The 26,778-nt window shown below is 42.9% G+C and overlaps 3 protein-coding genes across 6 annotated transcripts; 2 read left to right on the forward strand and 1 right to left on the reverse strand.

The window, feature by feature from the left end:
- Nucleotides 1–1,883: 1,883 nt before the first annotated feature.
- Nucleotides 1,884–4,008, reverse strand: LOC135612326 (uncharacterized). The gene is made up of 3 exons (XM_065108473.1): nucleotides 3,711–4,008; nucleotides 2,269–2,384; nucleotides 1,884–2,178 (listed from the first exon to the last, which is right to left on the reverse strand). The coding sequence occupies exons 2-3, from the start codon at nucleotides 2,372–2,374 to the stop codon at nucleotides 2,036–2,038; spliced, it is 249 nt and encodes an 82-aa protein (XP_064964545.1). The 5' UTR covers nucleotides 2,375–2,384; nucleotides 3,711–4,008; the 3' UTR covers nucleotides 1,884–2,035.
- A 2,916-nt stretch (nucleotides 4,009–6,924) lies between these two features.
- LOC135612327 (uncharacterized) lies at nucleotides 6,925–14,926 on the forward strand. 4 transcript variants are annotated; one of them, XM_065108475.1, is made up of 15 exons: nucleotides 6,928–7,064; nucleotides 7,157–8,338; nucleotides 9,097–9,208; nucleotides 10,772–10,884; nucleotides 10,990–11,112; nucleotides 11,179–11,381; nucleotides 11,742–11,817; nucleotides 12,216–12,302; nucleotides 12,376–12,456; nucleotides 12,556–12,588; nucleotides 13,260–13,313; nucleotides 13,399–13,440; nucleotides 14,110–14,188; nucleotides 14,261–14,331; nucleotides 14,405–14,926. In XM_065108475.1, exons 2-15 carry the CDS (start codon nucleotides 8,033–8,035, stop codon nucleotides 14,468–14,470), a joined length of 1,446 nt encoding a protein of 481 aa, XP_064964547.1. In that variant the 5' UTR covers nucleotides 6,928–7,064; nucleotides 7,157–8,032; the 3' UTR covers nucleotides 14,471–14,926. The 4 variants fall into 4 exon arrangements, with proteins under 4 accessions (XP_064964548.1, XP_064964547.1, XP_064964549.1 ...); XM_065108477.1 differs by lacking the exon at nucleotides 6,928–7,064 and adding an exon at nucleotides 8,485–8,584 and having other exon boundaries at nucleotides 8,199–8,338; XM_065108476.1 differs by lacking the exon at nucleotides 12,556–12,588 and having other exon boundaries at nucleotides 6,925–7,064.
- A 7,597-nt stretch (nucleotides 14,927–22,523) lies between these two features.
- On the forward strand, nucleotides 22,524–23,742 carry LOC103984543 (uncharacterized). Its single transcript, XM_009402058.3, has 3 exons — nucleotides 22,524–22,709; nucleotides 22,793–23,081; nucleotides 23,384–23,742. The coding sequence occupies exons 1-3, from the start codon at nucleotides 22,604–22,606 to the stop codon at nucleotides 23,607–23,609; spliced, it is 621 nt and encodes a 206-aa protein (XP_009400333.2). The 5' UTR covers nucleotides 22,524–22,603; the 3' UTR covers nucleotides 23,610–23,742.
- Nucleotides 23,743–26,778: the final 3,036 nt, after the last annotated feature.

A 26,778-nucleotide genomic window follows, 5' to 3' on the forward strand; every position in this document is an offset into this window, starting at 1 on the left:
ACAGGGATATAATAGTGGGGTGGTTGAAATCTACTGATTGGCATTGATGATCATGTTTGCTGAAGTTAAGAATATGGGATCGGCATGTGGAGAAGACTAGAAGATGGGGTCAGTCTTCGTACCGAAAGCCGCTTTCGAATCATGGAAAACCTCTTTCCTTGCAGCAAGGGGCAAGCCTGCCTGCTCTGCCGATTGCCCTCCCGCAGCAGCCTTCATTGCCAACCCAAACACTGATAACCAAATAGGATCCTTTAAGTTACTGTGTTTGTCCTGCTGTGTTGGTGCCACAGTGGCGTTACACAGTCATGGGCGCAGTACGAGTAGGACGGCAAGGCAACGAGATCTTGTCGAGGTGACCGGAGAGTTCTTGAAGCCAATGCAGGGAGACCAGCACGGTGACATTATTCAGAACAGGTGGACCGACTGTATTCTGGGATGGATTCTCGTGATCTAAGCTCTAAATAGGTTGGCCTCACACCGACGAGGGAATTATGGAAGAACTGTTTATGTAGCGTAAGCCAACAGTGTCATGGATCAATGGAGGAGACAATTACTCTGTTCTTGCTCTGTGAGTCGAAGAAACCTGGATTCAATTCTGCAATTCATATTTAACCGAAACACCATTATTTGCTTACCAGATATACACACTTTTACTTTGGGATGGATCCCTTGCTTTCTCCAGAATCATATGTGACCTTCCAATTCTTCATAATTGATTCTACCATCAAGGCATAAGCATACATGTAGGGTGATACTGTACAAGATGTGACTTGGCATTTCTCCGTTCATCTCTAGCACTGTACCTGGAACACCACTTGTCATCATTGTCTGGCTTGTGGCGATGCATGGTAGCAGTCATGAATCCAATGCAGTCAATACTCGCACTCTTTGTCCACATCTGATTGTGACAGGAAAACGAATGTAGGTTAAGGAAAACTACTTTGCAACCTTACTGCATCCATAAGTTGCTTGATTTCAGCTTCGGACAGCCTGATCCCAGACTTCTCGATCCAGTGTTTAGTTCCTCGAAGGTAATGGTATCGCTACTACGATCAGTATCCATGTTCTCGAACATATGTTGCACTCCCTTAATCTACTCTTTTGCAAGATTCTCTGCAATAACCTTCTTCATCAGTCAAGAAGAAAGCTTAGTTCAGAACTGCGCAAGTTTGGCCTTATCCAGGTTAGGGAGCTTGACGGCGTCGGAGGAGATGGGAACTTCATGGATTTCAGTGAGACAACATTCAATTAAAGGTTGGACTTCTTCTCCTCGTGCCACCATCGACCCTGTTCTTTTGGCTTGTGCTCGGTGGGATGTTGATGGGTCTCAAAGAGTATTCTGCTACTTTCCTCTTTTCTTTATGCTCCTCCTGCTGTCTGTGAACCGTAGGAAAAAGCTTTTGCTAAAGGTGGTTTAAATGGAAGGTATCTTCGAACCTGGGGTAAGAAGATGCAAAGTATGTTGTCAGATAAGGCAAAGGGATGCATGCTCTGTGAACAAACATGCGCGCATTAACCTAATTAAATTGATTATTATCTGTGAACAAGTTTGGTGCAGAGGAACTTTAGCTTACCATGTTAGGGAACTAAGAGAAAACTTCATTGCTTCATTACTTTTTATTCAGTACTCGAATTCATTGCTTCACGATCAGAAGGAAAACCACTGCAGATAGCAGGCCGCCAATCGAAATTGGAAATGGCACCTACACAGAATACAAAATAAATTGCCATTTTTTAATGTTATTGTGCTTCACAAACACATCTCTACTTGATTTAATGCGTAAAATGAGGCTGTGAGAAGCTCACAAGAGGGCTCAGTCCTGAGCTATCGATTTGCTTCTCATCGGTGAAACACGATGGCCTATACCTCGTATGCAAGAAGATGAATATAACAGGATCTCTTGCAAGCTCAAATAATAAGAGTGCATAGGTGTCCTCAATGTCTCCTTGACCATCTTGACATTTTAAAGAAAGGTCGCTGGGTTTCTGAAAGTTCTATAAAGAAGATAGAATGCATCAAATCCAAATAAGCGCATCAGCTATGGCCCGTCATGTCGAGCGTCTCATCAAGACCCTTCAATCTCTGCAAGCCTTCGCTAATTAGGAAGCGAATTTTCTGCTTATCATCGCAATACCGGTTCTTCTCTATCTCCTGCCTCATAGTTTGTCTCAGCTCATCTGCCGGTATCATCGATTCTTCAACTGTTGCCAATTTATCATAGAAAAGAAGAGCAGAGAGTGAAAAAAAAAAACAAGTTACTGATTAACCTCTTGCATGAGTAGGTGCCCGACGTGCAGTTCTCAATGCCTGCCTATAAAGCTTCAGTACACGAGCTCGAACTATGAAGCTCTGCAGATCTAAATACCGAACCATAGTAGATTCACTGCAAAGGTATAAAAATCATGTCATTTCACTGAAGATCTAAAAGAAGAAAGTGTGCATATCAAATTTCAGGTCCACTGAAAAGATAAATATCATCTGTCATGATATCTCTTAAAGTTCATTTTAAGACGATTCTCCCCACTGGTTTGCATGTTAAAACTAATGTGTACAACTATAGATTAGTGAACTTGTGGCTGATAGAATGTAGTTATGAGAAAACCAGGTACCTGAAGCAATGCTGGAAACCAGCTCGAATCAGAACCAATAGGAATGTGTCATGATACCATCATCGACAATCATTTAACAGTGGCACAAACATATTGGAATCTTCTGATTCCTTTTGGGAAAGCTACAGTGTTCTTACGATGAACATGTTGTTGCTATCAGTAACATAAGTGTATAGGCAATGTCAGGTTTTGGTGATAAGATATGCAAGATCAGAAAGGAAACGACTCGGTGTTCAGTTGGTCATGATCGGAAGATGCATAAATAAGAAAATGAACTAAAACTCAATCAAATAGCCAATAAAGATTAACTAATTTATTTGAAAAAAATACAAAAAAAGAAAATTTCAGTTCTGTGTATGATCTTAAGTTGGAATCTGATTCGTAGTGTACTTCTCACAATCTGCAACAGACTCATAAATGTCAACAATCAAGAGTCCCAAGGGAAAAACTAATAGTTACTGGGAGTACAACTCTGTTAAATCATTTGGGTAGCATGCACCACCAAGACACACTTCCAAGCAAACACTTGGAAGCCTGTGTTTCTATGTGAAATCGCTTCATCAAGAATCCCATCATTCTTTAAGGATATTTCTGATTGGCAAAAGTTAGAAACTTGCCATTCACTAAGTTTGAAAAATTCGCAATAACTCCCGGCACTCCATAGTGAATCATACGGAACTTTCCTACGAACATCACAACCAGAATGATGGTGTTTGTGAACATTGGTCATCGATGCACAGTTACTACAAATGCCTAGCTAGAGACCTCATCAAAGATAAGCGCTGACGAAGACACCAAATTTATGTCCAGCTACATCGGAGCAAGCACCACTACGGCAATTCGACAAACACCTCGAGTGCTAACAGAGAGAGCAGCATCTCTAAAGTTGAAAACAAATCCAAACAGGACGTGTTTTGCACGAGGAGGACAGTATCCAGTCGACAAATCAGCAATGTTGATGCAAGAGCACAAGAAAACAACCACACCGAACCGAGGATAAGATGAAAAATCCGCAGCGACGATCAGATTTACGACTATATAGTGTAAAAGCATGATACGACCGTTTGTTTGGTGCAGAAAGAATTGACATGAGAACATACGCAGAGACGGAGTCGAAGTAAAGTGGCGGCTGATTCGGGAGATACAAAGAAGTCCTTCCAACAGTGAAGCACGCACGAGCTTAGACCATTCGGCTTTAAAGGAGGCAAAGCATCTCTAAAGAGACACCTCGTTGGTCAAAGCCCGAAGACTTCGAATCGCCTGGTTAGATTCCAGTGAGCATGATCTTGATATTGGAGTGGACTAAGAACATCAGATGAACTCGATCAAAACCTGACACACACAATCGACGTCAACGGAGAGTTTGGAGTAGGGAGCTTATTAGCCATTATTTTTTAGTATTTCAGTCATTACACAAGTTAGATCCATTTATCATAACGATCTCAGTTTTATTGACAGATATATAAAAATAAAAAATAAAAATATGATTTTAATGTTCAATAATAAATGACGATGCTATTAGCGTTGATGCTGATACAATTATTTTACCACCTCCGGCTACATTAAAGTTTGCTTTCACCACGACGTCAATCGCCTCCACAATGATCGCATAGCCCATGCCAACATCATCGCCTCTTTGCCCCCCCAAAGGAACGTAAAATCGAGTCATCGAGATATGTTGTTGGCTCGATGTTTGCGTTTCCTTTTGGGCTCCGCTTACGTGTCAGCGTGGCCCATCTCATCACTGCTCGACACCCTCGTCCCCCAACGGTAGTCGATGCAAGGACGACAATGAGAAGACCCGATAGCAATCGCTATGCGATCAGGATACTCTCAGAAGGTAGCTCCTTAGCTTTATCTATCCGAAGTGCAACGTTGATCCTTTCGTCACTCTGTATCTACATCGACGCTTCGTCTAAGAGTTTAACCAATGTCACATCACACTCATGATACCAAAAACCATCATAATTTAATTTAATCCAATGAGTTATTGGTTTTTATCTTTTAATAGTGCAAAGGTAAGACCAAATACAGATTGAAGATAATTTTTGAAAAATAAAGTGGTAGGATGAGTAAAAAAAAATTAAAAAAAATATTATTTTAAGCTCCATAAAACTTACAGCAATAAACATTTTCTTTTTATAAAGATGCCATAGTTCCTTAACCAAAAAAATATTGGGTCAGAAATCAAAAAAATCAAATCATAAACTAAGATGATCCTAGAAAACTGATGATATCAAAATAATAAATAATCAGTAGATTTTAGATCAATGTTACAAAAGGTGCATTGCTTCTTCTTACAAATTCTCAACGTCGTGAGTCGATCTAATGTTGGGAGGTAGTGAGAAAACAACTTATACCAAAATGCCTTCATCCTAAGCATAAAGGATAGCTATCAAACGACACCCATCCCACGTAGCAAGAAGGTGCAACAAATGAGATTGTAAGAATCACGAAAGTCTAAGAATAATACCATACTTATATATCATGTCAATATTAAAAAAAGATAGGCTCTGATGGCGTGCATCATGGGGTTCTGATGGTGTGCGACGTCGGATTCTGACATTGTCTAGGGGGTTCTGATGGTGTGCGACGTCGGATTCTGACATTGTCTAGGAAGTAACGTGTGACGTGGGTGGTGACACATCTGGAGATCAAAATATCCCTTATCAAATAGGAACATCAAAAATCTAAGAATAAAGAAAAATGATAGTGGAAGTACTAAATCCTATAAGTTTTGGAAAACCCGAATCTAAGTTTTTTTTTTTTAAGATTTTTGGAAAAGCCACCAAACCCAATTGTGTTTTTCAAGAAATTTCAATAATCAATCATACCACATTTAACCCTCATGATTTGAACCTATCATCGTTCATATAAAATAAATTTACTAATATGCATGTCCCAAAAGTTTTGAGTGAGTCGAAACCAACCTCCAAGGTAATAAATAGAGATAATGATCGAGTTTATGCTAAAGAAACTATCTAATGATATGATTCTCAAGCACCACAATCTGACATGTAGAATACTTGAATACGATTCTTACGAGACTAACAACACGATAAATAAATAAATAAAATCCTTTTCCGAGAGCTTAATTCTAACAGATATCTCTTTTTTGATATCGGAGCAGGTCGCAAGTGTCCAACTGTTACAAGCATCTTTAGCACCTTAAAGATCAGCTATAGGAGATCGAAATCCAAGTCGATCGATCGGAGCTTGCTGTCTCAAATTTAAGTATTGATACCTCGTGTTAGTGAACCTGTACATTGTGGCTGAGGAGTCGATATAGTTCGGTCCAGTCCCAGATGCACAAGATCAACCGCGTCAGTACTTGGGCAGGGGAAGTCGGTGTCCGATTGGGTTGAGCTTTGAGCCTTGCTTCTGGGGCATGGGGCTCCCCTTTAATCAGTCGTCTCCTTTCTTATTATCGGCTCCTGTACACAGGTCGAGGTCGGGAGGGGGATTTTCCGACTCGATCCTTCCAAATATTTTGTTAGAACTTAGTGAAAAATGAGTCCAAAGGGGGAAAAAACCTCTCCTGACGTCGGCCCGGCGATGAATTTTTATACCCTACGCTTGGGGACTAGTAGTACTTGACATATTCATAGTTGTCGACCCATCAAGCGACGAGCTTACTTCTCGCCTGGATATTAGGCACCCTTCATGTTATGGTGTCGAACAGCGGTATTGTACTCAGATCGGCGTCGTTTCGATGTTTGCGGAGCGACGATGTGCTCGGTCGGCGTCGTCTCGATCTTTGCGGGGCAATGTGGTACTCGGACGACGTCGTCTCGATCTTTGCGGGGCGATGTTGTACCCGGTCGATGTCGTCTCGATCTTTGTGGGCAGCACGGTACTCGAGCGGTGTCGTCCCGATCCTTGTAAGATGGCATCGTACTCGAGGGCATGATACCGACGTGATCTGCTATATTGAGCTTTAACGCTGATATGACTGTGATCGGTTGTTAGAGGGTAGGTTGCCAAACTGTGTCCTATCCCCTCGGAAGAACTCAAATGGCACGATGTATTTGATATATGGGAAGTCGGAATCCAAGGTCGGGATACTGTAAGAAACATAGGTTTCATCTCTGAGAAGTCAACAGAACATGTCTCAGGTGGGTTCCCATCTTAGTTCCAATTCCCGTAACCACAGGGAATTATTGCTTCCCCCATGTGATGGAGCCTCTCTCCACTGTGGGTAGGGGCTGCTACTCCCCGCAACTATTGCTTCCCCCATGTGATGGAGCAGGTGGCGTGCACACCATGGAATCATCTTTGGCCCCTCACGACGGTCAAGTAGCCACAAGCCTCCTTGTTGTGCTACCTGAGATCAAGGAAATGAACAGTATGGACCTTTCGAGCAACACCTATTGGTTAGAAAAGAGACCGATCCATCTGACATCTGTTGGCTCGCAAATTTCCCCGAAGCCAATAATTCGGCTCTGCTGCGTGAGGTGAGACCACTTTGCATGTTTTCTCATTGCAACATCAATTACATTGCATTAGACTAAGACATTTGATTTCTTTGTTTGCCACCTAAACAAAGATGTAGCAGCACGCTCCGCCTCCATATAGCCCGGAGAAGTCTCCTTCGCCAGAAGCAGAGATGGAAATGGAGCCCGAGGTCACAAAGCTCTCTGGAAGTGCTTCTGCAGAAGAGGCCGTGGAGGAGCTTCACGGTGGGAGAGTTCTCTCCGCTGAAGAAGGTGATGGAGCAGTTCTCTTGAAGATTGTAGTGAGCACTGAAGTACTCCGGCCGATGGTCGCGTCGCTGAGCCACCGCGATCACCGCCGCAGCAGAGCTTTGAGCAGTCGCTGCATGTGCTCCGCAGGCGGCACATGAAGAGAGCTGAGAGCCGAAAGGGCGGGCGTGGGTGGCTGCCTGCTCTCAGAAGCATCCCAGAGGAGGATTGAAGTTTGTGCTTCATTTCTCCGTCTTCTCCAAGCCTGTATTCTCTCATGAGCTACTCTACGTTTAGATTCCTGATCATTTATAGTCCAATTCGACACTCAATTCCCTTTGTGACTCATTTGACCAACACAAAGAGACCATATATCACAGTAGTGTCAATCCCCTCAAAAATAGCCTGTGCACGACTTCTAAAGCATGGCCAAGAACATGCTCTTTGGATTCCTTTTCGCTCGGACGGTTAGGATCGTCTCGACGTCTCTCTTTAAGATAAGCGCTGAACAGTCCGCATCCTATGGCAATTCAAAAGGTTGCGCTGCGTCGTGATGCGGAGGTACACGCTTCGAGCATCAGCATCATTGATGATAAGCAAATCGCAGAGCTCTTGTGCCCAAAAGGTTAGACGAGGACTCGCCACCAACACCAGAAGCGTCTCCACTGACGCCCACTCAACTCGACCAACTCCCGAAGTAAAAGCGAGAACCGCAACACTCCATTCCTTGCTTAAAAGTAATGTCTTCCTCCGTCTGTACCTCCTGTCTTTCTGCTATATTGTGTGGAGAAGCTTCTGCTCCTCCTCCTCGAGAAGTTTACCATCTCAAGCATCCGGTATTGGAAGAGAAAGTGGGTGAGAGGAACAGAGATCGCCAGGAAATGAAGGACCTCGGGGACCTGCTCCACCTGTTCGCCTGCGCCTTCCTCTTCCACTTCTCTGCGTTCATGGTGATCCCCGCCATCACCGACGTCACCATCGAGGCGCTGTGCCCCGGCCGGGACCAGTGCTCGCTCGCCATCTACCTCAGCGGCATCAACCAGGCCGTAAGCTCCGTTCGCCGTTACTCTTTCTTCTCTTCTTTCTTCCGACGAGTAACGTTCTCTCTTCCTCTTTATGCTTACCGTTAAAGTGTGGAATTGGATGCTCCGTTTTCTTCTCCTTTAATTTCTCATCGTTTTGTGAAGTGCAGCTACTTGGAAGTTGTCTCGGTCATAAGAAAAATGAAACGGAGCTGATAGAAACAGAGCCTTGTTTTGTTTTCGTTAATATTGGGGTCCCGACACCAAGCAGTGAGTGACGACAGATAATATGCATCCAAAAACTTTGTTGTCTTCCCCTGAGAGCCATATGCATGTCATTCTCACCGGAGATTACAGTCCGTATGGTGGCTCCTCTGTCTTCCGTTAAAGCATTATTATCTTTAACGTTCTTCCTCGGTCGTGTTTCGTGGAATCTGTTCGCTGCCCGGAAAAGGTGGGGTTGGGTCTGCGACTCAGTTAAGCCGGGAGATTTTGTTTGCTTCCTTGCTGCATTGCGTGTCTCCACTGTCTTTACCTCTCTTTGAGTAACTCCATTGCTGTGTCTCTATCAAAGACGCTAATTATTTTTAACACACTCGATTGGTGGAGAGAGCACTTTGTTCTCTGCTGGGCAGTAAAGCACTCACCAGAGCGTGAAACATGATTTTGGTCTTCGACCCCCTGTTGAGATTAAAATCATACAGTGTCTTCACTGCTATGTGATGCTTTTGTGACCGGTGGTCGAAGCACCTAATCGACTTTCTTCAACCCATTTCTTGCAGATCACAGGACTGGGAACTCTTGTCGTGACTCCTCTGGTTGGCAATCTCTCGGACAAATATGGTCGAAAGGCTCTGCTTACCCTGCCGATGACCTCTGCAATTGTTCCATTGGGTACGTTCACCTATCTCATAAACTGCTATCAGTTTCTTCCTGTTCCTTCACTGATAACTCTTGAATCGAGTTTGGAATGGGTTCACTGCTATCAGTTTCTGCTTCGATACTTTCTTTCTACAGAACTCAAATTCATGAGTTTTCGACCGATCATCGACTCTATTTTTCACTAAATCGATACATGGATGTCTCCAAAATCACACTTGGAATTCTTTCTGTCGAAAGTTTCCGGATATAGAACGAGAGGACTTGCTAGATAAATGGGAAATGGTTGTAGGTGTTAGATATTGATGTGTCAAGGTGGAAAGTACACCGTATCTCGCTGATCACTATCTTCAACCTAATGAATTCACCTTACCACCATCCTTCCCAAGCAGAGGTGGAAGGCACCGAGAGCTAACCATGCCTTCCACCATTCACTAATCTGCACAGATTCCAGTCCTACAAAAGAAGACTCAAGGACGAGAGAAAAGAAAAGAGAGAAGAGGAAGATGGGCCACTTGGGTACCAAAACCCATTCACTCCACCCCTGCTCCTTCATATGCTTCAATAAACAATGGACCAGCCACCATCTCTTGCCCCTTGCACTTCTACCGGGATGTGCTATTTCTGCAATCCGAATCGACAAAGTCGGGATCGTGATGATCTGCCACAAACACATATGGAGCCTACTTCCCAGGGAAGCTGGGCCATGCGTGCCTTCTCTTTCTCTTCCTCCTTTTTCCCTCTTTTTTGTTCTTTATGTGTAATATCTTTAATCCTTGCTCCTTCTTCTTGTCTGCAATAGACAACTAAACATGCTCAGAATGGTCGCTACGCACTCACTTCAGCTTTCATTGGTTCGTCTACATGCATCCCATCCCATTCTGCCATTGCTTCGTTTAAAGCTTCTAAAGTAAACCATATGATGTGTTGCACTCCTTTAATTGTTAATCAATTCGTTAAGCTTTATCAATTAGCAGCCCTGAATAGTTCCTGAACCACACAACTCACGTGGGGTAAACTTCACAGCCTTTAGTTATCTTTAGTATTTTAATTCTTATATTTTAAAAATTATATTAAGATTCGTATAATTATGAAAATGAAATATTAAAATTTCTATATTAAGAGTTAAGAAATAATAAAAGTTTGTCGGAGGTTTCAAAATATAAAGACGTCACCGTTACTTTTAAAAATATAAAACTCAAAATACATATGTAATTAGATGATAATCTTAATATGTGAAGAGATATATATGTAAAATATTGATAATATTTTTATAGTTACAGTAGCAATACAACATAAAATTCATAAAATATAATAAAAAAACAACTCCCGTAAATTTTAGGGCTGATGTGGCTGTTCATGGACCGATGAGTCGAACCCTGCAGTATAACAGGGTGACTCACCCTGTCTGTATAAAAGAACGAAGCACTACCATGTGAGCGGAAGGTGACGTCACTTTCCTCTTTGGGATATGGAATTGGGGCGCAATCGTCGAACCCACTCGATTCATAATCGCCGTTATTGTCACGAGCAGATGGATCTAATGTTAACGGCTGCTGTGACACGCATTGATCGCAGTTGTGTTGGCTTGCGGCCGGTCGAGAACGCACTTGTACGCCTACTTCGTGATCAAGATGGTCAGCGGCATGTTCTCCGACGGCAGCATGCAATGCCTCTCCCTTGCTTATGTGGTGCGTCACACAAGCTATATTACTTAGCTAATGGTCCCATTCATGGCTCGAAGCCGAGCCCTGCTTTGCTTGCTGCTAAGACTTGTTCTGCTGCGCTCCACGAAGGCGGATAAAGTCTGCGAGCGGAGGCGGGCGTCGGCCTTCGGCGTGCTCTCCGGGGTATCCGCCGCGGGTTTCGTCTCCGGCACCGTTGCTGCTCGCTTCCTCCCCACCTCCCACACCTTTCAGGTCTCTGCCTCTCCGTCCCTCTCTTACTCTCTCGTCTGTTTTATTTAACCTCCCTCTTGTGTCCAGGTCTCGGCCTCCGTGGCGGCGGTCGCAGCGGTCTACATGAGGGTCTTCTTGGAGGAAACCGACGGCGGAGCTGCTCTCATGGACGAGGAGTCCACCCGGCCCCTCTGCTCCCCTGCAACTGATGGCGAGTCGTGCCCGAGTTTGCCGACCCTTAAGAAGAAGGTCCCTTCTCTGGGTGACATGATCTCCCTCCTGAGGAACAGGTGAGTGAACAGATAAGTGGATTTGCTTGGCCAATATTTCGATTAAATCATCAAAAATTTAAATTTGCTGACAAGAAATTTTCTTGATAACGTAATGGTTGTGTCGGTTGGAAAACCAGCAAACCATTATCTTCCCTGTTCTTCTGTGTTCTTTTGGTTTTTATTGAGTATCTTGAAGAAACTTTCAAGCTCAGGTAGCAACTTGATAGTACTAAATGAGAATAAAATGATGACTTCTCAAATAAACAATTTTAGTGAAGTAGTTGTCAATTGAGTTGAATATCAATGAAATTTCTGCAAACTTAGTTAATGTCTCATTACTGCTGAAGAGACCTCATACTTTGACTGCTTGCCATGCAGTTTGACCTTAACAAGAGCTGCAATTGTTGTGTTTTTCAACAGCCTTGCTGACAGTGGCTTTCAATCTGCACTATTGGTATCATTACTCCTCCAATTCTCCTTGGACTAATTACAAATTGCTTTTCTGATAATTAACTTAACTCCCTCTAAATCTGAATAATGGCATAGATACTGTGTGAATGCTGCACTGTTCATAAACTAATGACCCTTCCCCAAATCATAATACAATGTTAATTTTCTCCGCTTGCCGTGGCATTTTCTGTATGGATGGAATCTCCAGATATCTTACAGGAGGAAAAGCACATTTCATGCTATAATGAAACAATGAACCAAAACAGAGTTGATACTTGAACAACTTGTTATTTTCACATTCAAATCTAGGTTATAATCTTTCTAGTTCAATCTTTAGTTTGAAGTCTAGCTTTTCTGAGGACATCACTAGGTTTTTTACTTACTTAATTCTGTATTCAATAGTACTATCTAAAAGCACAGTTCCACTTCAACAAAGACCAGTTTGCTGATTTGCTGCTTATTGCTGGTGGTGCAGGAGCCTTTTCACAGGTCTGAGCAATGCATTATGTAAATGACAATTTTTGTAAATGGATATATTTCTTAAGAATGGCATTTTTTGCAGCTACTTTTGATGCCCTCACTAGCACCTGCTATAGGCGAGGAGAGACTGTTAAATGTAGGCCTCTTGGCAAGCTGCGCACATGTAATCGGGACTCTGACTATAATTTCATTTACTAATACTTATTGGTTAATCTATTACTGCAATGTTTTTACTATCTGAATTCTTCTCCAAATTTTGCAGATCTTCCTTTACAGCATTGCATGGTCCTATTGGGTACTTAGCTCTTTCAACACTCTCATCATCCCTCAAGTGTAGATCAAAACACACACACACACACACTCCTATACATGTATATTCCAATTTAATATACTTTAAATCTCTATTTTTCTATTAAAGTCATTTCTTTGTAGGTTCGCTGCCTCCAGATTCTACACTGCCATCATTCCTCCTCTAAGTCTGTATACACACACACACATATAAGATTTTAACACACTTTTTCAAGGATATTTATGTCAACTAAATCTCGAGATACGATACTCATAAGTTACAAATCGGTTCATCAGGTAATTTTAGTGTCCGTGAATGCTTAATATCAATTTTCAACTTCACAAACATGTGAATGTTTAAGAGTACACCCAACAATTAAACTAGCATGGATCACAAGAGATGCAATTAAGAGGAAGATTATGACAAAGTTATTATTTCATAAGTAACAGTCATTTAAACTAGTTCATATACTATTTCACAAACATGTGAATGTTCCTTCCCAATATTTGCCTGATAAACTTCTACTCATTCTGTTATCTCAATAAATTAAATCATTAAGCTAAATGAACTGTTGCTATGAGAGAACTGAAATTTAAGTGTCGGCATTATTGATGAATTTATAAAGGAGCAATTATTGTTTTTCTTTTGGGATGAAGCTTACCAAGGTTATCTTGCAGGTCCCTTATTTTGCTTCCACATTTGTAATTTTGGGTGTTTTTATTCACCCATGTGTAAGTAGTTTCCTTTGCACTGATATGTTACTCTTAGTCACAAACAATATGGCTGTTTATATTGAACTTCTCAATGCTAATGCAGATTAGGAGCATTGTATCCAAAAAAGTTAGATCCAATGAACAGGTACTACTAAGTTTGTTGATGCTGAATTTTCATTATAAAGGACTTGCTTGATTTCTGAACAAAAATTTTCAATTTTATAACTGTATTGCAATCTTGATATGAACATTTACTAGTGTTGTTTGATTTCACATCTCGTATGCTGCTATTAAATCGACTGGAATGTTTTAGCTGGCTTGTGAAAAAGGCTTCACCAATAACATCGCCTATAATCCTTTCAGTGTTTATTACATTGAAAGACTATTTTGCTATGTGCCATTTTGAGCTCCAACCACATGGTCAACTGATTCAGTGTTATCTTGAACAAACACTAAGGCAATTTGCCACATCTTTAAGTAAAAGAAAAGGGTCAGTTCAGTGCACAAAGACTTCCACTGATGATAGGATCTGAGGAGAGAAGTCAAATCTTATGCAACCTTACCATTGCAGGCCATGTGGCTGTTTCTATGATTCAAACTCTGCTCATTCAGGTTGCAAAAGAGGAACTTTAGTTCATGTGATGCCAAGGCTGGCCCATATCATAATTGATAGAAGAACACAGCTTAGTCCTGTATGTTAATTATCTGGGACCCTGATTGGTGATGAAGCCTTCTACAGCTAGAATTTCTTCACAGCCCAAAGACTTTAATAGCATGCATTTATTTTGTTTTCTTTAATGTGTGTTCATTTCAGGGGATGGCTCAAGGATGTATTACTGGCATAGCTTCATTTGCTAGTATTCTGTCTCCACTAGTCTTCACCCCTCTCACAGGTAGCTAATTGGTGATGCTATTAGCTTCATGTGTTTAGCATCAGCTTAAAAATGCCACCTGCTTTCATGCAGCTCTGTTCCTGTCAGAAAACGCCCCATTTACCTTCAAAGGTTTCAGTATCATGTGTGCTGGGTTTGCATCGGTAAGCAACTTTAATGTTGTTAGTCCCTAAAACTTTCGGTAAAAAACTGTCACTCATCATTTTTCTCCTTCAGCTCTTAGCCTTCACATTGAGCATTACAATGATGTCAACTACGACGATACCGTATCAGAAAGTGTAACGGTGCAATACATGTACAGTACATGTTCTCAAGAATGTAAATTCTCGTTCAGCTCGTGTTCCTTTTCTCAATTCTGTGGTCTCTAGCATGTAAGAAACTGGAAGCTGCAAGAAGATGATCGATCAGTTGATACTTGAAGGATGTACTGAGGAAAATACTCAGTTGTAAGACCTCTGAGGAGTTCTCTCTCACAAGGCAAAAGCTGATCGCTTGTCTTCGGATACTGAACATGATGAAGGAAACAAATCTACCACTCTATGTAATATGCTCCTTGTCGCCCTGTCATGTATGTCGATAGTTTCATGTATGTATGATTTGCTATGAGCTCTTAGCCTTCTGCTTTATCATCTGTACAAAAAAAGTTGTGTGGATGGTTGGTTTGCATTGGAGCATCAGTGAAGCATTTCGTACCTGTTTTTGAACCCCAAAAATAATGATATGATTAAGTTGATTTGAGATGGCAAACCTTCTCGCCAAAATTGAATTCTTTGTGCTCGCAGTACTTGTGTGCGGATCATCTTAATATGTTAGCTTCACGAAAGTATTCATCGAACCAGATTGTGGATCGGGTTCAGTTTCACAATATTATCGGATCCGGATCCGACCCGATCCAAATTTGAGGCGACTTCGGATAAGCAACGTCAGCAATTCTCGCTCGTCCTTTCGCCTCGTGGCATCTCGTTTCTACTTACTCAACGACATTACCTTTCCGGTACTCCATGGAGCCCTCATGTGGGTCCGAAAACAAGCCGATCACAAGGCAGGTACGTTCTCGAGTCAAACGTTAATAGGTGACGAAAGCTCTTTTCTTTTGTGGTGGTCTCTATCCGCCATGTCGCCCGGCTTCCTCTACCGACCAGTCAAGACGCGTGTCACGTGATCCAGGGACTCATGGAATTCTAGATCCGATCATGACCGTCCATTGTCCGGGAAGTGAGCAGTTATAACGTGAAGTCGCCTCTCTTCCTCGCCCGTCGCAAACGCAAGACGAAAGCAAAGAGAGGAAAGGAAGTCGCCTCCTCATGCGCTCTTCCCTCCCGCTCCCTCTCTTTCATCGTCGTAGGGGTCATCGCGCATCGATGAGGCCGAGGAGGGCAGTAAGCAGAGGGTGGGACGAGCACGCGGTGTCGGAGAAGGTTGGCTGCCTCGCGGTGACGAAGGAGATGAGGTTCAGGCTCTACATCCTGCGGAGATGCGTGGTGATGCTTCTCTGTTGGCGCAAGTATGGCAAGTCTTGATGACGCAGAACGACGTAGGATAGGAAAGATCACGGCGACACGGCATATTTCCTTATCGCATCAGACGTCTGTCTCTCTCTTGATCTGGCTGTATTATTTAGGCTAAGGGGAAGGAAACTAATGTCTTGCATGTGCTTCATGGTCCAATCTTATTTGGTTTCTGCCCTCCTTTTTGTATAGACTGATTACTGCAAGCAGGAACAGCTTTTCTTGTCATGTTCTTTCAAGTACTTGTGCTACAAGTTGGAACTCTTGTAATTGTATGGAAATTTGAAACCTCATGTGCTATGTACAGCCAATTGAGTTTTTATCCTGAGATTAAAGTTGCTCCATGCACCACCAAAGATGGGAGTGAGTGCATGAGAATGGTAAAGAGGAACAAAACCATCTTATTAGTAACTTGCCCATCATATTAAAGGGGATGGAATAAGTTGGTGATTGGGAGTGCTCTTCTTTCTGGTTCGTAAAACACTGTGACTGTGGACAACGCTTGCTATCCAAAAAGATAAAGGAGTTCGCATTTTCTTGCTGGGTGGAAATAGCCCGGGTATCTTTGCTCATATAAAGATAGATATGGTTCCCATGGCAACTTAGCTTTTAGATTCTGTCTCTGATATATATGTAGTTCGGATGAGCAAGAACCCCACAACCATGAAATCAATCAAATAACACCAAAAAGGTATAATCCATTAGGGTTAAGTCAGAAAAGAGAAACTATAAGAACAAATAAAACTAGTACAAACAATAGCTTCTCCACTTATCAACTTGAAATAGATTCTGGGCCAGAAAAATAGGATAAGCTTGGATATGAGACTAACTAGTTGTGTTTAATGTAATATAAAACATGAGCTTCACTCGATCATTGCAGAACAATACGTTCAAATAACCTTGGAGAATTACTTGCATTAATAAATAAGCTAAGATGCTCAGCATATGTTTTATTTCATGTGACGATGATCTGGAATGCATTTTGGGAAGTCCTCGTTTCACCGAGAGAAACCTTGTTGATTCTGTGAGAGGGATCCATCGAAATGTGTGAGTTCATATCACAGCTTCGGATATGACCTATTTTTGACCCCAAAAGAAAGTCATCTATTTCTCAGATTAAGTTTTGTGCAGAGGAGTGTGGGACAGAGTTGAATTGGTGGCAGTGCATAAGTCAACGATTTCAACAGTGAACAAATATTTTGTTGCAAGTTTCTTTTGACTGCACATCTCCAACTGAAGATTTGCACCGGTGTACTGCGAAACAAAAGGCCGATGATTCCACCTGCATCAACAAGTGCAAGCATGCAGCATAGAATTATTGATGCTGGACCTCTTGTGGAGCCTTCTTTCAGCTTGACGTGCACTCTGAAGTCGAACAAAATAGAATATTCAACAGATGAGTTGGAAAGTGGAGATAATTATTATAAGGTATCGGATCCTGAATCAATTTCCATGAACAAATCTGTTTCTTAGTTTGGAAAGATGAGACCTGTGATGTCTCTGAAGTCAAGGTCGGTGAACCCACAAATCCTAAGTATAGTATGTCTCAGCAGGCATAGAATTCTGTAGTTATATCTGATGCGACAATGGAGAGGGAGAGTGAGAAGGAGGGGGTAGACTTCAATGGCGGTTGCGTGATGAGACGGTAGCGCATTTATGTAGAAAGATGCCTGCTATTATATCGTTGCTCAGACAAAGATTCCTTCATTTACTGCTCTTTGTGGAGTCATGCCCTCATTTACTCCGCACCCTCGTTTCATACGACAAACACTTGCAAAGAACAGAAATCTCATCGACTTTCACGTCATCGCAATCTCTCAGTGCCAAAGAAAACACTGTACCTAACCATTTGACGAGGCTAGGTTGACGGTGAGTGAACCATCGGCTCTGACATGTGACGTTATTGCAGAATCAACAGAGAAGACAACCTGAAGGTTGCAGTTCGTGCATGGTGCATGGTGTGTAGATAGCCTCTGCTACATGTAAGAGAGATGATTAATGAGAACAAGCAAGTGTCATTCTGAATCAATTCATTAAACTCTCGGTTATGTACACATACGTGTTCATAACCGTAGCTCTCTCTCTCTCTCTCCGTTCGCTGGTCATTTATATCTCGGTGAGAGAAAGAGGAAGGAGAGAATATTTCGAGGAGATGGTTGACAATTAATGCTGCAGACTGTCTCTCTCCTTTGGCAGTCGGGCGTTTTAAATCCTTTTGCCACCGCCATCGACCTCCTTAAATTCCACCACATTTCCTTCCTCCCCTACGCACCTCGCTTTCCCCTCTTCATCTTCTCTTCCTCCTTACTTGAAAGGAGAATGCAGCCTCTCTCTCTCTCTCGCTAACAGAGTTTGGAAGAAAGGAGAAGAATCAACCATGAAACAGTCACTATGATGTTGGCCCGGCTCGATCAGAAAGCACCACCATGCACGGCTAAGCAAAAGACGACATCCACTGCATTCTGATTGAGCCGCGCCAATATCTTAGTAACTTTTCGTTCTTAAACCTGTTGCAGAATCAGTATTCAGCCTGCATGCAACTCTTCCACTCAGGTACTTGTATATATTAACTCCTTGTTCTTGTTATCTGATATACAAGGCATACATTTCTTCTGTTGCATGCCATAAAGGTACATCACCATGCATATATACGCACAAAGGAAGATCAAAACAAGCCTGATATATGTGATGGAGATGGCATCTTTATGTGCATAGATGCCGGGCAAAGATTGTTCTTTGCTTTTAATTGTCATTTGATGCACTTATGACAATCTCATGTTCATAAATCCAGTGACTATATCTCATCACTCGAAGTCTCTGCCGAAATAGCAAGCACACATATTGCATGCATGCGTTGGGTTGGGTTTGTAGTATTGATCTGATTGTGGAGTCTGGTAAAAGATCCAAGAAGAAGTGCTAGTTTTCAGAAGAAAAGGGGAAGAGACTCCTCCAGTGAGATATCAGATCCAAGGAGTAAGCTTTTGTATTTTCTATCCTTTAGGTTGTGTTTTATTTCTTTTTTTATTTTTCGAAATAAATGCGGAATGTCACTCCCTTTTCATTATAAAAATGTAAAATAAATAAATAAATAAAGCATTAAGCAAGTAGGGTGGTGGACACGAGGCTCTTACGAGGAGTGCAATGGCAAATGGCTCGCCAGAATGGTTGATGTACGTTTCTTGCTTATCTGTTTTCTTTGTCCGGAGAACATTAGGGCAGAAGAGATGAATAACGTACGTAACGTAAGCTCTATCGTGCGTTGAAGAGTTAGTTTCGGTGCGCTCGAGGTTTGCTTAAACACAATGGGCTGTTCTTGTTCTTATCAGTATGAGATTGAAGACTTGCCCCCCTGTTCTTATGTTGCACATACGGTGCTATAAGGCTTGCTTGCTTCAACATCCGCATTAATGTCTTAACCCAACTTTGGCTGACACAGTTGTTCTATTCTGTACACAAACTTTCCGAGTTCCTTGCTGTCTGGGGAAAGGATATATATTCGTCTCTTATTTGCTTGCTATTGTTGCAAGATGAACACCTTTTTCTTCTTCCCCTTTGTTCCGTGTCATTTCCTACCATTCGTTCCTCGATTTAGTCGTCACAAGTTCTATTACTGCGTCCTGCTTGAAACCGAGGAAGAGCAGCATTTCAGAGAAAGGGACCTCGGTGGTGTCAGATTGGGCTGATGACCTTTCTGATAGAGCTGCCCATTCTTTCCTTCACATTTACTTTCCATTTCGACTGTTGACTCTCACAAGTCATTTTGTAGACTTTATCCTCTGTAATTAAAGCTTTCTTCTTTCTTGAAATGAAAGAATGCACATTGCTACGTGCTCATGGAAGTGGACATGAATCGCTAAACCTCCTTGGAATTCTTGGCACAGCTACTTCAGTACCTTGTTATTACTATTTGATTGAGAAGGGAGGGGTTGTTCTCTCTCTCCCTTTCTTTACAATAACTACAGTTGCTCCGTGCACTGCCGAATTCAACATATACTCGTGCCGAATGATGCTTGTTCTGAGTGCAGATTCGAGAGACATTTGGTGACACTTGGCGAGTAAGGACACGGATTAAGGTAACAATGACCTTCTAGGCTCGGGTACCCTAGAGAGGGTGTCGATCGAGCAGTGACTGCAGATGAAGGCTTAGAACTTCGACCCGCCCGGCACGGCGCTCATCTTCAATCTGGCGTTCGCGTCGCTGCTGGACCTCGAGCAGGACGAGGAGATGATCGCCCGGAGTAAGAAGACGCTGAGCAACGTGTTAAGACATCTCCGAGCAAAGTGACGTATCCTGTCCATTCCTACATGGACAGGATAAGCTTTTTCTCGCTAAATGATATTGGCCAAATTGCAGTCACGTAATTTATGAAGGCGTATGCAAAATGACTGATGGTGGGATAAAGATTCAATTAGCTAACGAAAGCAATGGAAGAAGATTACTTGTTTAGGGCAAAACATAGATATCAAAGAAAAACAAATGATCTTCCATTTCTCATATCGCTAGTTGTCATTATCTTAACATATATGAAACCCAAACAACTTTAGCCGACAAGACTCAAGACAGCTTAGATCCTAATTTTGTATGTCCCCTAATAAGATATATATACTATAGAGAAAAATATTACAATGACAAACACATTGGTAAAAATGTCACTATTCACTATCAAAAGATACATAAAAAATAAAAAATGATTTTATTAAGTATAAAATAATATCCCAAATGGACTCAATGATCATACACAAAGGACATCAAAGATAAGGGTAGACTCAATGATCACTTTAACAATTTTATTGACCAAAAATAAATAAATAAATGAATTCACTCACATTTTAGGATACTGTCGGCCTCATTTACCTTGTAAAGTATGAGATTTTTGTAAATATTTTGATCATTTTTTAATCTGCACAATGATAACTCAACACGCACCACAAATTAGTTTATAAGATAAAAAATCAAAATAGTACAAAATTTAAAATATATTATTGTTAAGGATATTATATATCCTCTTCTACATTTAAGATGTAGAGCGATATTGCACAACATTTGTATCGTGTATTTACATCTGTGTCGATGTAAATATTGAGTGATCTTTATCTTCTAGTATCATTCTTTTCATCCATAACACCTGTTAGTGATGTCGTCATCCGATATCGTCCATCACCACCGATTATAGCATTAAGATTATATTATATTTTTATTAGTAGAATCGATAATATTAAAATAAATACATCTAGATATTTCATCTTGTAATTATAAAAATATTAATATAATTTTTTAAATATATAAAGATCGAGATATTAAGGTAACTAACTAAAAATCCCTATCTTATTTTTATTGTCGTAGCCTAGTGGATCTAACGAGTCATATCACGATGCTGGTCCAAAGTGCAAGCCTCGGACCCCTCACCATCCCATTTGACGCGGTCTAAGTGGTGAGATGAGGCAGCGCTCGGTAAATCAATATTATCTCCTCCGTCGGCGGCCTTCTTCGTCTTAAAATAGTTTCCTGTATAGGTTGGATCCAATCGAGAGTCTCAACAGTATGACACGCTGCACTACTCCCCATCGCGAGACCCAAAATTCCATCCAGCTTTCCACCCGAGAAATCAACACCGTCACGCCCTCAGATGGAGGGGATCACATGTGGATAGAAGCGACAGATCTGTCTCCAACACTGTACATTACATCTCTCCCTCCCTCCCGACAACACCTCCGACGTCGACCGTGAGGCGCCGGACTTTGGATTCCTCACCACCCTCCAAACGAACATCTGTGCGTGCCCTGCGGGCAATGGCTGGGCGAATCTCCCCCCATTCACAAGCCTCTCTTGGCTTTTTCTTTTTATCTTCGCAATTATTGACCTGCAAACTTATCGCCATCGATGAGAATAGAAGAGCCCAACTGCAATGAGTTTCTCTTCCTTTTCACGCAACGAGAGCACCCTAAATTTACGAGTCTGAAGTTAGCCGACGCACCTTCTCGTACAGTATTTTCCCACGCTCGACAACTTGCATACATCAATCTTCAACATCAAGTTATATTTTGTCGCGAAGCTGACATTATTGGCTTTATTTCCTGACGAAAAGCCGGCACACAGCACTCTGACGTATATTGTGGTCCATCTTCTATATCTATGGGAAGAACCCAAGAAAAAAAAGAAGAGCCCTCAATACCTTGATGCTCTCGTATTTAGTCAGACATTAACTTTAGTTTCTGAGTTGGAAGACTTATAGAAACATTATATAGTTTTTGATCGCTATATAGTGTTGGAATCAAAACTTGTAGTCATGGAAAACATGTCACCAATAAGGTAAGGGAAGCTGGATTATCCTATTAAAATATCTTCGTATCGAGGACCCAATCCTAATCTGACATTTACGTGATTTGGAAGCGGATAACTTCAACAAAAACGTGAGGGGCAGTCACGACAGAGAGATGAAGATTCGGTGAGGAGAGGAAAGGAAACGGACCCAAAGGTCACACCCGTGGGGTCCACTATTCGTAGGCATCCAAAGCTAGCATTTTACCACCGTCACGTGTCCGGGACTGATGGAGCCCACTGCTGGGTCCATCGCGTCATGCAATTGCAAGGCAGGTTCTCAGAACCATTTATGTGGCTTTGCCCGTTGCGTACCTCACCGCGCCGACCCAGACATGGGAACCAACGGACCACGTGAGCCTCCACGTGACGACCAGCCCGTGTCACGTCAGTCCTACCTCACGCTCCGCTACAATACGGTATATTCCGTTAGAAAATTCTTCTTCCAAATCAGGTTCTCGTCCCCCTCATCTCAGCCCGCCTCCTCCTATATAACAACCCCCCCGTTTCTTCCCTCCCTCCCCTCAGCAAGAATCGGGACAGCGTCCTACCTTGCATATTTGTTTCACGAATTCTACCAAACACACGATGAGCGTCGATCGCGCCGAGAGGCTGCTGGAAGAGGCATTCAAGATCCAGGGCCGGGACAAGAAGGGACGCAAGATCCTCCGCATCGTCGGCAAGTTCTTTCCCGGTACGAAGGGTTGATCCGCATCCTTTTGTTCGTCTTGTTTGAGTCTTTCGATCTGTCTCTGATTCCGGATTCGTCTGCGACAGCGAGGGAATTGATGGGCGCGGGACAGGGTGGAGGCGGCGACGAGGCGCTGCAGGGTTTTCTGGAGAGGAGGGTGTTCCCGGAGATCGGCGGGGCGCCGTTCGTGGTGGTGTACATGCACTCCCTCGTGCAGCGGTCCGAAAACTTCCCCGGCGTGGCGGCGCTGCGGTCGGCCTACGAGGCGCTTCCTGCCGCCGTCCGCGACGGGCTGCGCGCCGTCTACTTCGTGCACCCGGGCTTGCAGGCCCGCCTGTTCTTCGCCACCTTCGGTCGCTTCCTCTTCAGTGCCGGGTGAGTCACGCCTACCTTGCCGTTAACGTTGCGCCGGGATCGTGTTCCGCTCCTCCTGGCGCACCGAGTCGTTCCTTCCACGGCGGAAAACGGTTTTCGATCAGTTCCAACCCAACGGAATTGTCGTTAACGGGATAAGGGCTCGTTCTATTAATTAACGAATAATTAGGGGTTTAATTGAAATGCTTAATTCTATCTACCGAGAAAAAATGGCCGCATGACCAAATTTTATCTCTATTGTTGGAGCTATTAAATTGAGATTTCTCCCTCCTTTATCACATCCTCTCACTGTGGCGATACAGGTTGTACCGGAAGCTGCGGTACGTGAGCCGCCTGGAGTTCCTTTGGGAGCACATGAGGAGAGGGGAGGTGGAGGTGCCGGAGTTCGTTGAGGACCACGACGAGGAGCTGGAGCACCGCCCCCTCATGGACTACGGCCTGGTGGAGAGCGACCACCACCACCGTGCCTTCGACGACCCCGCCATAGGCTCCGCCGCCTCCATGCACTCGCTCCGCTGCATCTCCTAGCCCTGTGGGAGGACCACCCCCTGTTTTCTTACTTGTATTTGTTACTTCGGATTGCGAAAGGCCGTAACTGTAAATACATATACATATAAGAGTAGCTTTTAAATCTAAAAGCGGTTGCGTCGGTTTGGATCAATCGATGATCGATTGGATGGAGGAGCAATGTCCTATTATACATAATTCCAACCTAACCAACGTAATCAGTTGGAGTTTGATGTTAGGACGGTCTTTCGAAGCCATACGAAAACAATCTCAGGATGTTGATAAGGATTAAGTGTTTTATTATAGGGCGTACATTAAGGGATTCCGATAAGGATGAGTCGTGGCTTCCAAAACATAGCATGACACACATCGCACATCCTTGGCTCGTATAGACGCGTTCCACGTATACAGTACGCTTGTGCGGGTCACTCGGTTGCATTATTGGCCATGGAGCCACCCAAGGACGGACAACGTGGGGGCCAAATAATAACTTGGAAGTCCAGATCAGTGCAGACATGATAACGAGAGCTGCCCACAGTTTGATGCGGATAGGGCGGTAGACTCGGCTCTCCTCTCCAATCTTTTCCAACCATATGGAGACTGGAAATATTTAAGATTGTGATGCCGAATCGTCGTTGTCAAAGTAATAATACTTATAACCACTATAGCTTTAACGTTAAAATAATGCAATATGCTTCGATTCGATGGGTACTAAGCGGTTTCAGCTGTGCTGAAGGAACTGTTTAACGATAAGTTATGTTTTCGATCAGTGCTCATTCTATACTCGTTCACGTATAGTAATTGTTCGATTGCTTAGTGAAGAAAAGAGATCAATATTTTTTTATTATTTCGAATATAAGAGAAGGCAAAGCTATTTTCTTTCTGAAAATATGATTTTTTTTGTTTTTCAAAAAGAACAAAAGACTAATTTCTTAAATATTTGAAACATTTTCTAATGGTTTTCTCATTTTTCGAGGAACATAATTCATGGTGAAATTTTGAGGAGTTTGCTCTTCAATGTGGAATTAGTGCACCAGCAATTGTTCCAAGCAACGACACTGTTCAATTTCAGTCTTTTGCTTAATGCTGGGATGGATGATAAGGATAAGACGAATGCTGATTCGGTTTGCACAAAACAATAGCATGAAGCTGAAGTATTGCGGACAGTAACAGCAGCCCACAACGATGACAACATCCAAACTGGAGCATAACGAGTTCGAGTCCAAGGTCTTCTAAGCCTTCGATAAGCTATTTGTAAGCTTTCACGTCGTCCGCATGCGCTTAAGAGCAGTGACCGAAAAGACACTCATCCTTCTCTCTCATCGTAGAACGGGTTTGACCTGAGACTGCCGGGGAAGATGAGCCATGGATACTCATCACTAGATTCTCTGCCTTAGGGTCGCCATCTCCAAGACATCCACAGTGAGTTATGTCGCACTTGGCCATCCACGCATACTTGCTCCGTTCGACATCTTATTTATGACCTTCCACGCCTCATACTTCCTCCTTTGGTGAAGTAAATTTGCTGCGAATTAAATGCATGGCGAGAAAGGGGATTTAGACGTGGAAAGAAGCTGGTTGACGAGCTGTTGTGCAGCACAGGACTTCATTCGAAAGTGATGCTGGGGGTGAGGGTCGTGGCACCATGAATGGTTGTAGATGAGAAGACAATTGTGCTACGGGGTACAGTTCCTTCAGTGCCTTCTGTTTACCCTTTTTGCCGTTCTTGAGTTCGTTCATCAAACAGTAGCTGAAGAAATTTGAATATGTTGGTGAACCTTTGTGTCGTCGGAGAAGTGTCACGGTTTAGTCCAATCCCGGATGCGCAAGGTTGCCCACGCGGACACTATGGTCACGTCGACGTCAGATCGGGTTAGGTCAAAGCATCGTATCCTGAGCGCGGTTCTCCCTTGGGGGTTGCTACTACTTCGTTATATAAAGGTCGAGGTTGAGAGGATGATTTCTCGACTCGACCCCTTCGAAGTTCAAGTCAGTGTTGTAGAGTTAGGGGGAGTTGAGTGTCCACCTTCATGATCAAAGAGGGTTAGCTTTTATATCTTTAAGGATGAGTTGGCCGTACAAGGTCAATTAACTGCGATCGACTTCTCGGGCGGTCAACTTAAGCTTTTGTGAGAGCGCCGATCGACTTGCATGGATCGACGTCGCGTGGTGCATCCCCTAACTTTCCGAGACGACTGTATCATGATGATATTGTTCGTACGGAGGGGACAACGAGTAGCTGTTCACTATGTGTGTGCTACACGTCACATCGAACTTAAAGTCCATGTCGACATTTTTACGTCTGTTTGCCTAGATCCTTGGGTGATACCAAAATGTGTCATATCAGAATCTAAAGCTTATATTCTTAATTTGATTCCTTTTTCGTACCCAATATATGCTTGCAGTTGTAGATTAATTATCTTGTTGGAGGAAGGAAGAAATGGATGCCTCTTTTTCCTGCAAACAAAAAAAAGGGAGGTTTGTAAGAACTCTAGAGTGAGTTCTTCAAAAGCGATAATGTCTCCCATGATCCGGCATCTTTCCATGACTCTGATAACAAGTTTGCTTTTCGAAAGTTAGAGCAAGCGAGGACTGAATGCAAGTGGTACCGTCGTTGTCCTCTCCATCCAATACCATTTGTTCATTTAAACTAGTCTTTTTCCATGACAAAGACCACACCAAATCTTCAACTAGTGTTTTGCTGTCCCTGCTTTCCTGCCAGTTCCACTCCCATTAACCAGCGCCACGCCTTTTGACTTGCAGCAGCTGCAGCTCTCTCTGACGAATCCAGTCTTTCCACTGTTTAGCAAGGAAATGTTTGGCCTTTAAGAACCCAATACCTATAGCCGAAGTCACACCTGCATTTACCTTTCACTCACAGTGGCACTGCACTCTCTTCATCCTTGCAGTCTCTGTTTCCCCGTAGGAAGTGGTCAAGAACAGAACTGGGACTTTCTTCTATGACTGTGCGTGTCCGAGGGAAAAAGAGAGGGATTCGTTAGTATTGGGAGGCAGGAAAGTTGTGTGTTTCCTTTTACCTTTCCGGTTAATATCCTCTCTCTCTCACACGCACACATCCTTCGCACTTTCCAATCCTTCGTTTTCTATATAGAAGGATTTGAGAAGAGAGAAGGAGAGACATGATTGAAACCCCACTTCATCTTGTCTGCTGTAATGTGCATTGCACGAG

This window comes from Musa acuminata, chromosome BXJ2-5, assembly GCF_036884655.1.
Source record: "Musa acuminata AAA Group cultivar baxijiao chromosome BXJ2-5, Cavendish_Baxijiao_AAA, whole genome shotgun sequence".
Classification (NCBI taxonomy): Eukaryota; Viridiplantae; Streptophyta; class Magnoliopsida; order Zingiberales; family Musaceae; genus Musa; species Musa acuminata.

What these genes read in the sequence shown, in the direction of transcription:
- LOC135612326 (XM_065108473.1), bottom strand. Translation starts at nt 2,374, where the DNA reads ATGGTTCGGTATTTAGATCTGCAGAGCTTCATAGTTCGAGCTCGTGTA. An exon ending in GGCACCTACTCATGCAAGAG is followed by an intron (nt 2,179 to 2,268) that starts GTTAATCAGTAA and finishes TGATACCGGCAG; the next exon opens with ATGAGCTGAGACAAACTATG.
- LOC103984543 (XM_009402058.3), top strand. Translation starts at nt 22,604, where the DNA reads ATGAGCGTCGATCGCGCCGAGAGGCTGCTGGAAGAGGCATTCAAGATC. An exon ending in CGTCGGCAAGTTCTTTCCCG is followed by an intron (nt 22,710 to 22,792) that starts GTACGAAGGGTT and finishes CGTCTGCGACAG; the next exon opens with CGAGGGAATTGATGGGCGCG. An exon ending in CGCTTCCTCTTCAGTGCCGG is followed by an intron (nt 23,082 to 23,383) that starts GTGAGTCACGCC and finishes GTGGCGATACAG; the next exon opens with GTTGTACCGGAAGCTGCGGT.
- LOC135612327 (XM_065108475.1), top strand. Translation starts at nt 8,033, where the DNA reads ATGTCTTCCTCCGTCTGTACCTCCTGTCTTTCTGCTATATTGTGTGGA. An exon ending in CTCTGCAATTGTTCCATTGG is followed by an intron (nt 9,209 to 10,771) that starts GTACGTTCACCT and finishes CATTGATCGCAG; the next exon opens with TTGTGTTGGCTTGCGGCCGG. An exon ending in GCATTGCATGGTCCTATTGG is followed by an intron (nt 12,589 to 13,259) that starts GTACTTAGCTCT and finishes GTTATCTTGCAG; the next exon opens with GTCCCTTATTTTGCTTCCAC.